Source organism: Rhodnius prolixus, unplaced genomic scaffold, assembly GCF_049639745.1.
Source record: "Rhodnius prolixus isolate KJV_2025 unplaced genomic scaffold, Rpr scaffold_7, whole genome shotgun sequence".
Taxonomy (NCBI): domain Eukaryota; kingdom Metazoa; phylum Arthropoda; class Insecta; order Hemiptera; family Reduviidae; genus Rhodnius; species Rhodnius prolixus.
Genome location: NW_027411582.1, coordinates 8,168,048 through 8,180,858, shown reverse-complemented (window position 1 = coordinate 8,180,858; position 12,811 = coordinate 8,168,048). Strand labels below are relative to the sequence as shown.

The window sequence follows — 12,811 nt, the reverse complement described above, 5'->3', positions numbered from 1 at the left end:
CAAATAGCATTTAATTATTATCCATAAACAGGAAGTAGTCAGTCATAAATCAGATTGAATTGCAATTCTGCGTTCATAAAAACACCATCCAGGGCCAGATGTTAGATCTTTAGCGTCCAGAGTTATGATGAATTCAACTAATTCAGATCCTCTCACTGATAAAAAGTTACATTGCTCTCCTATAAAGCTCTTTTTTTTTCACAAGATTTTGTATTTTTCACTTCTAAAAAAAAAAGAAAAAAAAAGCATCGCAAGCCTATACAAAATTGACTGCATTGAGTTTATCACCAGACAATATCATTTTTTTGGAGTTCTCTGTGATCCACGATTTGGAGTATCAGTATCCGTGGTCCGGTGTGTGTAAGCGAAAATCACTGTAAAAATTCAAATTGTAGATGCTTTAAACCTTTTTTTTTTCAGGCAGAGCTTAACGTCAAACTACCAATTAGATGTCGTGAACGGGGACAAAAGCTCATACTTTACTATACACAACTTTATCTAACAAATACAGAACAGAATGCCGCGCAGATTACTGTTTGGTACACTGTTTGGCAAAAAAAGAATTGGAAGACCACGTAGGCATTGGCTTCAGGAAGTTGAGGAAGACTTGACCGTTGGATTTGATGACTGGAGAAGAAAAGCAAAAAATAGAGGGATATCTGGAATGACGTTATTCGAGAGGCCAAGGCCAACCCTGGGCCATAGAGCTACGAGAAGAAGAAGAAGAAGATCTAACAAATAAAGAATGGTTCCCGCTCTGCCAGAAACTTATTGTTGATCCCTTAAATCATTTATTATTATATTGTCCGACTAATTCTATTTCACGCCAAAAATTCTTAGAAAACCATTTTATACTTGCCGACAGTGAAACAAAATTAAAACATTTGCTAAATATCGACAGTGTTGGGAAATTAAACTCCTTATTTTTGTTTGTTCTAGATACCATAGAAATGTCTAAAAAAGTTTCATTTTCCCAATAACAGAATTTAGTAATTTAATCCAGACCCTAATTATAACCCAATAATCTGCCAAATACAGTTCTCATGCTGTAAGTTTCTTAGTAATCAAAGTATATGGTTTCTTTTTAAGTTATTATCCTTTCATTGATAAAAGTCCCACTTTGTATAAACATGCTTCTTTATTTAACTGCTTTATTGCCGATCAAATTTGATTATTGTGCACTTCTGAAAAATATGTTTCTTTCTCAAAAGTAATATTAAAATCTTTAAAGATAGATGTTTGTTCATTGTATTTATGTTAAAGGATTAATTAATTTTTCAATTTCTATCATTATTTATTTTATTTTATTTTTTAACTTTTATTTATTTTTATTTGTAGTTATTTATCTATTTATTTTTTATTGTAATAGCGAAATATGAAGAAACATATTATTTTATGTAAGGATCAGGTATGGATATGTTTATTTATTCTATTTAATGATTTAACGTTCTGCTTAATTATATTAATTTATTATTTTTTTATTCCATTTAAAGATAGTATGCAAACAAAATTATTATTTGTTTAGACCTAGTTTTTCTATATTTATTTTGTGTTTTGTTACATCCAAAAAATGTATAAAAAGATATCTTTTTGTGAGCTCCTGCTTTTATAAAATATTGTATTTTAAAAAAGCAAATAAATTCTAAATTCTAAATTCTAAATAAAGAATGGTCAGGGAGATCTCCCACTTACAAAGCCACGCTCATGACCACTATAAAAACACCCGCCCCAAGAAAATCTTATAAAGAACACTTTTGTGAGAATTGAATGGTTACAATTCCCTTTAGAAAGCAATTAAATACCACCTTTTTAAGAATCAAATGAGAGCTAGAATCCCTAAATTTGATCAAAATTAGATTTTGTTCTCGCAAACAGCTTCTTTGAACATTCGAGGAGTTTGATGGGACATATGAATTAAACAGATCGTGCTAATGGGGGCATCAGAAGTCTCACTCGGAATAGTAAGTCATATTTCTGTGGCTAAGACGGACTGAGAAGTTTATGGAGTCTATGTAGTAGGAAGGGATATAACCTTGTCTAGGGTTTCGCTAGAAAATTCAAGGGAAAATACTATTGGAGGAGATTCTCCCCAGAAATCCTTCTTTAAAATATCTTATTAATAATTATTAACAATTTTATTTGTAACATCGGGCAATTTAAAAACTAAAAATGCAAACTCATTGTTTCTTAATTCTCTTAATTTGATCAGATTTCTTGGAATAGAAGATAATCATACATTGTAAATTCTAAACACCATTTAACTATTTTAAAGATTAATAATAAAAAACGAAACACACAAATTATGGAACTATAGCAAATAGACGGGTGCATGGGAAATTTTGAATAAAGCTGACAAGGATATGGGAGAATCGAGTATTCCTTTGTTTTAATAATTCACCACTATTAAATGTTACATTTTAATAACTTACAATCCGTAATAATTTTTTTAATACTTTTAAAAAAGACTACAGGAAATAGGCACGAACTTTTCTAATATTTTCAACCTTGGTTTGGGAAAAATTATTGGGTTCTATCTTTTCAAAAAATTTAAAGGAAATAATATAATTGCATTCTGATTAGCAAGAACAATGAAATTACATGGTACCTATGTGCTTTTCCTCTTAAATGATGGTACAATGCAATAGTTTAGAGAATTTTCCGCAATAGTCTACTTAATTTTATTATCGTGAAAGATGTGCAAATTTTTGTCCTCTAATCTGCCCTAAGGCTACAAAAATTTTCACGATTTTATATTAAGAGTACATTGGCAACTAGGACCTATGATACACAATCTATTCAGCGGGAATCCATACTCGAAACTCTAAATCACAAGCTACGCCGATGATAACGCTGGTTTTTTTTTTTATCTTCTCATCCTGAACCTTATATCTTGAACTTGTATTCGTCACAAGGAGTAACCAACTAAAATATTGACGTAGCGACCGGTTTACATGTTTATTGGTCTCTCAATTTAGACGCACATCGCGCCATCATCACGTTTCAGCTGCTAAAATTAAATCAAGATAGCCACTGTATCTCGGAAATCAAAAGACGGAAAGGGGACTCATAGTTTCTATTAGTAACAAATGTGAAATACATTATCACTCTTTTTCAAACAGAAAAATATAGTTTTCACATCAGAGATAAAAACTGTGATTTTTTTAAAAAATAAAATTTACTTTTTTTATCAGGAATATTTTGCAAGCGATGATTAAAAACATATTTTTTGTCCAATATTAATCATCCGCACTTGTATCCTGTAATTAATGACTTTTTTTAAATTATAATTTTAAACAAACTTACTCATCATTAAAAATATTACGAGATGCTGTTCGAACAGACGTCCACCATCACAGAGACATAGCTTTGCTTTTACATAACCTTCATAGATCAAAAATAAAACATTCTGCCTTCAACTGAGTTACGTGAATTCACAAAAAACTGCTCTTTGATCACAGCACGAATGGCACAAAATATCGGCTCGATTCCCAAAAATCCTATGTTTAGAGAAGGTATAAGTTTGGGTAGGTGAACAGTAAATATTACAGGTTATGAAGACAAATTTTTTACCTTTCCATCTTCGGGGAAATTTGGGCCACTAAATCATACTGCACGTTCACCAAATTTTCTGTTGAGATACTAGTTTCAAAACTAGCATTATGGAGCGTGCCAGCATTTTGCTGATTTCTAAAAAAAATTACAGTCCACACTGTCTTGATAAATGTATGGTCCAAGAAGTGGATTGCCAAGCAGACCACACCATACACTTATATATCCAGGATAGTCGTATGTGTCTTTCTTCAACCCATATCCTGCAATGCCAGCCGAACCTTAGTATCAGATTATGTTCACTAAAACTGAATATAAGAAGTATGGAGCTTTCGTTACCAAAGATATTTTGTTGATACACTCGAAGATTTTTCTTCTGTCCTAGATTCGGAGCATAAAATCAGAAATTGATAGAAAATAATCAATAGGTTCGTGTCAGAACTAAATCTATATCTGTGAAAATAGTATTTAATAAATAAATAATTTGAGGAAAGAAGAAGCTTGTTTACGTAATCTTGATTAATATTCGAAAAGTAAAATAGACAAATCAATTTTGGTAATCCACTAGCCCAGGTGTTGTTTTAAGCTGTTATTCGCTTGTGGCAAATTTGTAGTCTGAGAATCATATTTATACAAGTCCATATTGTGATTCTAATTGACTCATTTTGAAGTTATAATTAATAAAAACGTTACTTGAAGTCCGCAAGGCTGGATAATATCGTCGACTTTATTAATACAAAACATGCTTTGAATTTTCATTTTTGACCAGTTGGAGACCTTATTCTTCCATCATCAGAGGTTGACTCATCAATTCGATTTATACTTATCAAGACAAACACTCCAAAATCACCACTCTTTTCGTGCGCACAGGTTCTCTAAACTTGAATTTCTAGTGAACTGAACGAATGCCAATATTTCCCCTTGCAAGGAATAAGGAATTCAAAAAATAATGCAAGCATAGAAAAACAAATACAAGCTATGATGGGGGGAAAAAAAATGGTTTACTATTTTCCAGCATTCAGGATCTGGTTCAGTGAAATTCAATTCAAGGTCAACATGACTGGGAAATTGTTGCTTTCCCTGTACCAAAAATGTGATCACTTGAGCAGGTCTCAACATTGAAATTCGAGAAAAGCTAATGGCCAGGCTTAATTTAATAATTTGAATACACTAATACAAACAATTATTTGAATACAAATTTGTAAATAATTATGTTGCCTGATGTCGTGAAAAGAGTTGCTGAAACGTCTCTACCAAAAATAAAACAAATAGTTTAAAATCTATTAACTGAAAGAAGATAACCAAATAAGCAGTTTTTTTTTTAAAAAAAAAGTGAAGTAAAATCGTAAAATCTAAAAAAAAAAGGGATAATTTTAAAAAAATTTCAGTTTTCCGAATTTATAAAAAAGTTGTTATTGAAGTTCAAAAACACCATAAAATAAATGAACTTAGCGACCTAGAGGGAGTTACAGTAACTATAAATATTTATTAAATACTAAAGAATGTAAGACAAAATTTCCGTTGCGAATAAACTAGGTACAGTTTTTAAATTAAGCGAAATTTTTTTAAAAAAAATGTTTAAAATAAACTCACATTGGAAGCCCGTTGACGTATTTGATGGCCTGTACCACCATTTCTTCGTCAGGCATGGTGTCCTACGGCGAACGTTTATAAAGAACTGTTCTATTTATTCCGTGACTTGCAGACCAGTTTGCCGGCTCATTAACTATTCATCATCGAGAAACGAATTAATTATTAAGACCATTCATCATCGAGAAACGAATTAATTATTAAGACCATTCCTTAAAATCAACATCTGCTAGTATGACCTTCCACACGTCGTCTTCCATTCAACAATATATTTATTATACATCAATATTTTTTACATATCTATTTGTGACTATATTATTTGTTTGACCTATTCTGTTTTATGGATTAAAAAAAACTGATATAAAAACAATTTCTCTATCTTTTTCAAAAATCCTAAATTCTACAGAAAATAGAAGGCAATATAAATACACTTTATTCGACACAGAAGTTCACAAAACGAACGATAAAATGACATCATCGAAAAATATGAACGATCGCGATACTTTCTTCAACTAGGAGTAAGAGAAAGAGGTAATAAGATGAAGTACATAACACCGTGACGGATATAGCCTCTTGGTTAAGTTAGAATGTGCGATTGGTCGGGTTTGCCTATGGGTATGCCACCCACAAATTATTGCGTCTATCAACTTTCTCCGTAGGCTCCTATGTGTGTTGTGTAACTGGTAAAGTTATCAGTTTGTGTTGTTCGTGTTGTTAGGCTGGGATACCCGCAGGGACGCCAAGCTCCCTGAAGAAGTGGCTAGTCCACTTCCCCCCCTACGGGATTGTAGCAACTTCCAACTGGATACCCAGTAGAGAGTTATGGCCATTGAGTAGATTAATTTACCCTTTTTCTATTTAGTATTTTGCAAGAAAATATTTTCTTTAAATATTAAACTAAACAAAGATTTTAATTAATTTTTAAAACCTATTTTATTTTAGACAGTCACATCAATTTTTTTGTATATAAAAATTTTTATTTACATAAGAGATACTTTTTATTTCATTTTTACAGTAACAGTTTAGACAAGTAGAGCTGGCATAGTTTTCTTGCCAGGCCATGCCTCTTTAGCATATTTTTTCTTAGCCGGCTCTAATATATCCTGTTCGTGTGGATTATTTCTATCCGGCGGATGTACAATTGGTTCGGCTGGACTGACTATGGTCATTTCCACTTCAGGTGCTGGGTTCGGTGCACTAATGCCTAATCTTGAAGCTACCACAGAAGACAGGATTGGATTTGTTGAATGACTTTCATTTGGTATATCTGAATACAGGCCGCCAGGTATTCCACCACCAGGTCCACCAATGCCACCTCCTAATGCTTGAGCACCATGATGTCGCAACTGGCTTGTAAGACGATGTTTATCATCTTTGGATTGAGGGCCGCCCACTGCTACTCCAAGATCATATCGTTGTCGCTAAAATATTTAATAAACATTTCCTAAATTAATAAAATTAACACTTGTTTTTTTTATTATCTAAAAAGCAAACACTTTAGTTAAGTTCACGATTCAAAACTACAATAGAAATACTCGTTAAGGAAATACATAAATCCGTTATATTGGATATTTAAATGTGATAGTTTGAATGGCGTCCGAAAAGAATAGCTTTTCTGAATGTGACGAGTACCATGTGACCCACAACAACTTTTCAATCTGCCAACACACTATTTCTACATCCAAGGTGCCTCCACTTCTTCAGGACTGATGAAAGGGCCAACTTCTATCTCCTCCATACATAGCGGACCAATTCAGTTGTTATGTGACTCAATCTTAGTTTTATCCTTCGATAGACTTCTTCCTAAATACTATACTTCCTAGCTTCTTCCTTCAAACTTATTTAAGGCCAGAAGCGTGTATCGATGTAATTCTCAGATTAGCCCTGTGATAAAAGAAAGAGTTACGAGCTAAGTTAAAGGACTAATCTAAGAAATGATATCCTAATTAGCTGCCTTTCAGGCAGACCTTCTTGAGAAATTCCAGGGTCTTCAATTTTTCAGACTGGAAGACGAGGTCTACTTAAGGATAATGAGAGACTGTTTGGGTAGCTGAAATAAAATTATTTACTCCTGAGGGAACCCTTTGTTGACATTGAATCGTAATTGCAGCCTTAAAATACAGGCGTACTGTAAGCCGCAGGAGTGCATTGTAGAATCTTCAAATCTGAGGTTTGATTGTAGGCAATAGCACTCCTCACATTATGTTCACCATACATCAGCTTCCAACTATTTAAATCTGAGAACTTCAGTACCATCTCATTTTATTTATTTATTATTTTAATTATAATTATAACTGTAGAACTATATTAAAATAGCAGAACGTCTCACGCTTTGTTTTCGCTTTTAGAAATAATATTTAAATCGCTTTAAAAAAATTAATTAATCAATCAATCAATATAATACACAGAACTAGAATAAATTCAGCTTAGAAATTGAATAGGAAAATCAATTTAGAAATTTCTCTGATTTTTTTTTGGGTTCATTAAAATTGAAGTGTTTTTGAGATTTGTGAAATCAATTTACAAGTAAGATGTATCTTCCTCGGAGCTTCAGAAATTAAAAGTAATAATAGAAATTATCAATTATCAGGCTATAACAGTGATTGAGGACGATGTCATGAGACGCCCATAACCATAATTAAGTTTAAATTATAGAAAAAAATGTTTATTAAATGTTAAAAATGTTTATGTTAAATTGTCCTGTATTTTCAATAAAAGTAAGACTTATCTTAGAATATCTTGAAAAAGATAATTTTTTAGAAGTTTTGATTAGTACAAAGGATGGTCATAAAGTTAAATTCAATGTGAATTAAGATAATCTTTGTTAAATACCAGTATTTCTTCATTGAAGTTATAAAAAATGAAGTATGAGTGGCTGTGTTTGATGTAGGGAGCTAGATTTTGTCAGTGCGAACGCTGAACGAAAGAATTGTGAGTTTGGGTTGACAATTTAAGAGTTTTACGTGAGATGCTAGGCTGGTAGCAGCGGGAGATCATCCTAATCTCTAGTTCTGATAAGTGTAAAGCTTTCAATTAACGAACGCCTTGCTGAGGTAACACCAAATCTGAATGATGTAGGTATGTGAGTTGACTTTGTGAGTCATACGGTTCCCAACAAACCCTTATTCAAGAAATTTAAAGTTGTACCAAGAAAGTTAAGTAAAGAAGAAAGACTTAAAAAATCGATGTAGTATTTACTTTATAATTGGAAAACTTTTTTTAGGTAAGCTATAAATAAGGAAGTGATAAATAAATAAAGAAGTGGAGATAAAGTTAGGGAGGAGGTGTCCTAAAAGAGACAAGAAAAACAGATAAGTGATGATACTGATGAGGAGGAAACTTGCATTTCAGATTAAAATACAACTGAATTGCAGGCGAGCAGAATATCTAGCAAAAGAATGGTAAGGCGAAGAACAGGTCTTTCGATAGAGTACATTAAGTGTACTTTGCTCTTGAGTGGATAAGCCTTTCTTTTATTTTCTAAAAAGAGGCCAAATCAATGTTTATAAATAAATAACTTCATTCGAACAAACATTTTATATCATTCGGACTCATGTAAAACTTGGCAATCAATCTTCTGATACTAATAATCATCACTAGTTAAAGACATAAAACTCTATTATGATAGTGAAAGTCAAATTTCTTTACACTACCATGAAGGCTCAATCTTAGACAATGGAAGAAAAATCCAAAATCGAGCAAAATAAAAGGGATACATGCCGGTTATGACGGATGAAATTGCTGATAATATTCAGCAATTTGGTATGTAACACTATACAACCATACGTTCGTTCCATAGTAAATAAACATATGCTGAACAGCAAGAAAAAATAATTTTTTTATGATCAATACCTGCAAAAAGTTGTATTAAGTTTTAACAATAATACCTTGGATAAGGTGGGCACAAGCGTTGTATGTACCATATTTCTGAACCTTCCTATCGATGGATCAACATCTTCAGGATTGATAATCTCTTCTTCTTCAGAAAATGTAACACCACGACGTTTTCTTTTCACACGGGTCCCAGATTCACCATCTTCGCCAATGCCCAGCATAGATATACGTCGGTTATGAGCTGTATTAAATTCAGTCAAATTCTAAAAAAATATTAAGTTCTTAAACCATTAGATCTTAAAAGAAATTTAAAGTTTAGATTGGAAAAGGAAACTTTGATAGAATTCTAAACTGTAAACTTCACTCTTTTCATGTTTAAGGAATTAAGAAGTTGATGTTACTGTCTTACATCTAATTCGGCTCCAGTCTCCGGCAGTCCAAGCATTGCAGCTCCATCGGATGTTTCACCTTTTTCAAGCTGTTCAATAACTTGATTTCGTACATTGCCTTGGGGCCTCTGTCTCATAACATAATCTCTTGTAGAAGCGCCAAACCTAAATGTTGAATCAGGAGGTAATTGGGTTGGTTTATGTGCCTCCAGGCGGACGGTTCCAATAAATGTCCCATGGGCTTCAATAATTTAAAATGTAATTAGGGAAAACAGATATTTCTTAAATTGTCTATATTTTTATGGTAAATATAACAAACTCACTGCTTCCAAGATCAACTAGGAACGCTCTCTGCAAATGCTTGTGATACACGAAAGCTGCATGAACTCTTGAACACGATTGATGATCTATGCAAAAATCATTCATTTGAGGATTACGTCCGAATAAGTAACATTTCTTCTCGTCTAACATCAACTTCTGTAGGCAGAAAATTGTTTGTAATCGGTAAGAACTAGTAAATGATTATTCCGGCATATTCAGTACAACTTACCTGTACAAGTTTATCTTCTTTCATTACATCCAAATGAGTACCCACTGGAGGTTTACCAGCCCTTTAAGCAATATTAGAATAAAATAAATTTCACAATCATAAAAAATAAATTGAAACAAACAGAGAACCTAACCTAGTTGATACAGTAAAACTTGCAATTCAATTTCAACAATTAATACTTTAAAACAAACGTAGATTAACGCAATTTAGCTTACCACTTAGGTACGTCATAATGGTTTGCCATATCTAATTGATAATCATTCCTTAAATATAAAACTACGATGTGTAGGTAAATTTAAGTTTATCTCGACGCAACTCGCCGATCACCAACTTTAGCTCATAACATAAAAAGGTTAGGTTAACATAAACAGAATTTACAACAAAATATTAAAAATGTCCCATTTAATAAATGAAAATAAAACTCCTATATTTAAGGCCCAACAAGCATATAAACAAAGAGAATATGTTTAAGATATATTTTCTCGATTAAATAAATTAACTTCTAATTCAAAATGGATCAGTAAATGATCCAGTAATGAAGGTAATCGAGTAGATGATATTGTTAGTTCCTCGTTATTAACTATATTTACTTCAAAAAGCAATCAACTGCTTTGTTTTAGAATCTTAGGGCTTTTAAATTAAAGTAATTCCATGTAAAGAATACATAAAACTTCAAATCAGAATTGATCAGCTGGCGCTTATTGACCAATGCTTCGTCTTACAATTAATCAAAATTGTTCTAAATACGTTAGCGTGGCTGCCAGCATAAAAATTATGGTTCATTATGTATAACATCAAAGTGATACACAGTTACACTTTATCAGCCATGCAAAATTATAAAGCTATTAGGAGGAAAGGCTCAGTAAAATTGAAGTCTTAAAAAGTATTCTTTGATACTTAACGATTCTGGTACAAATCGAATATGAGTAGATTTTGCTATGAAATTTAGTAAATGTGATAAGAGCAAAAGATGAGTACGAGATTGGAGCGGCAATCCACAACTGAAAACTATCTAAAGTTGTACAAGCATTAAGGAATGAGAAAGATGCCGACGTCAGATCGTGATTGAGGAGGAAATTTAGGTAGTGAATGAGAATGAGGATATTTACCTATAGAGTTGAGAATAACTAGTAGAATAATTGCGATCAGAATTTAACTGTATGAGAATAAATATTAAAGGCTTTATATTTTTCTGGCCACTACCGAAAAATTCTCGCAAAATAGTGATGTACTATTCATATGAATGCTATAGATAGAACCAAATGTAGTACTGAATTTTTCTTCAAATTACTTCCATAACAGCCAACTTGAAAACAATACTCTACGTGGAGATCTGATGATACTTTGGCCTCAATCCAACCTTGCTAAATCATTGAATAGATCATGTGTTCGAGCTACACTTTACTACTATCAGTTTCGGCTGTTAAACAAATCATTAACAGAAGTCAACTTCTGTAAACAATTTAACGACAAGATAGTAAATAAATTTTAGCTGTAGTTTCTGAAACTAATCTTTAGAACTTTCTTGTCGTCTAAAGTTGTTTATAGTTGTACCCAGATAATAGTTTGCGAAAATATAAAAAATACCGACACCAGCTGTACCAAAGAGTGGCCCGACATCTCACCCAATTTCCGTGGGACTTTAACTGATGTACACTAAGGCAAAGGAATTTTTTGAAGAAATAAAGAAAAAAGTAAACATTTATTTTTCACAATTTAATCCATTGCTTACTTAACATAATACAGATATGAGTTTGTTCTTAAAAAATATACAATACAGTATCTTAATGTAAATAAGGAATGGATTAAATAAATATAAAAAGACTTTCATGCTATAAACTCGTATGGGACAGGCGCTAATAGTACTGGAGGTTCGAGCACTTTGACCATATGTGCTTCTTTAGGTTGCTGTGGAAGCCTCTTTAATTGTACCCATTTTCCAGTTTCCTTAGCTTCTTGCCTCAGTTTTTCATTCTCACGCACCCGCTTCAGGAAATCTTCACGGCACTTGGATGGATGTACGTGTTCGACACGGACGTTAATCCTTTTCGCCAAAATTTTTCCACGTACTCTTTTATTAACTATTACACCAAGCGCTCGCCTTGTGACATTGTAAACTCGGCCTGTTTTTCCATGATAGCTTTTATGAGGCATACCTTTCTGTACGGCACCATTGCCCTTGATGGATACTACATCGCCTACACGATAAACTCTCATATTCGTTGATAATGGTATGGTACCATGGCGTCTAAAAGGCCGAGCAAAGAGATCTCTCGTACCTCGCCGATATCCCTTAGAATTTGTCATGTTGTCGTTTCTGTTAAAACAAAACCATTGAACTGATTAACATTCAAAATAAGGCCATGAAAGAAGAGGGAAAAAAACATTCAAAATTTGTTAAGATATAAAGGATATTGAAAACAATTTTAACATCATACAGACTTCAACAAAGCACTCTTTGCAGGTTAACTCTTAATCTGATACGATTCGTAAGGAGATTTCAAGATAAAAATTAACAATCCTGCAATTAGTTTATGAAAAGGTAATGCAATGTGATGAAAGAATATCTAAAAAATTGTAACTGATGAGAAATTATATCCAATTAAAAGAATTGCGTTAAAAATGAGCAGCAAGGGGAGGTTTCATTCGAAATATTTCTTACTAAGTCACTTAAAAATAATACTTTAAAAAATTATACTTTACTCTGTTCACACTAATCCAAGAAATAGAAAAATTATACAGTAAAACCTAGTAAATATTGAATTTACTGTAACAATTCAACTTGACTTCCACGTGCAGTTCTTTCACCACAAACACACAATCCCTGATGGACGATACACAAAACAGTTGTTGCAATGCTACCTTTTTCATGAAATAATTAATAAAAAATAAAAAAGAA

The 12,811-nt window shown here is 32.5% G+C and overlaps 3 protein-coding genes across 4 annotated transcripts in view; all 3 read right to left on the bottom strand.

Annotated features, from left to right (window-relative positions):
• snu (ABC-type transporter snustorr) overlaps positions 1-5,321 on the bottom strand; it is a 146,663-nt gene extending 141,342 nt beyond the window's left edge. Inside the window, exon 1 of one of the 2 annotated variants that reach the window (XM_074113796.1) lies at positions 5,143-5,321. In XM_074113796.1, coding sequence (XP_073969897.1) covers positions 5,143-5,198 — 56 coding nt within the window. In that variant the 5' untranslated portion in view covers positions 5,199-5,321. Of the gene's footprint in view, positions 1-3,303; positions 3,323-5,142 lie in introns of those variants that run through there. The other variant, XM_074113795.1, reaches the window with a different exon arrangement.
• Positions 5,322-6,047: 726 nt separating this feature from the next.
• NiPp1 (nuclear inhibitor of protein phosphatase 1) lies at positions 6,048-10,286 on the bottom strand. Its single transcript, XM_074113811.1, has 6 exons — positions 10,128-10,286; positions 9,913-9,973; positions 9,686-9,839; positions 9,383-9,603; positions 9,027-9,236; positions 6,048-6,560 (listed from the first exon to the last, which is right to left on the bottom strand). The coding sequence occupies exons 1-6, from the start codon at positions 10,154-10,156 to the stop codon at positions 6,162-6,164; spliced, it is 1,074 nt and encodes a 357-aa protein (XP_073969912.1). The 5' UTR covers positions 10,157-10,286; the 3' UTR covers positions 6,048-6,161.
• Positions 10,287-11,595: 1,309 nt separating this feature from the next.
• RpL21 (ribosomal protein L21) lies at positions 11,596-12,776 on the bottom strand. Its single transcript, XM_074113814.1, has 2 exons — positions 12,616-12,776; positions 11,596-12,229 (listed from the first exon to the last, which is right to left on the bottom strand). The coding sequence occupies exon 2, from the start codon at positions 12,217-12,219 to the stop codon at positions 11,740-11,742; it is 480 nt and encodes a 159-aa protein (XP_073969915.1). The 5' UTR covers positions 12,220-12,229; positions 12,616-12,776; the 3' UTR covers positions 11,596-11,739.
• Between the last annotated feature and the right edge of the window lie 35 nt (positions 12,777-12,811).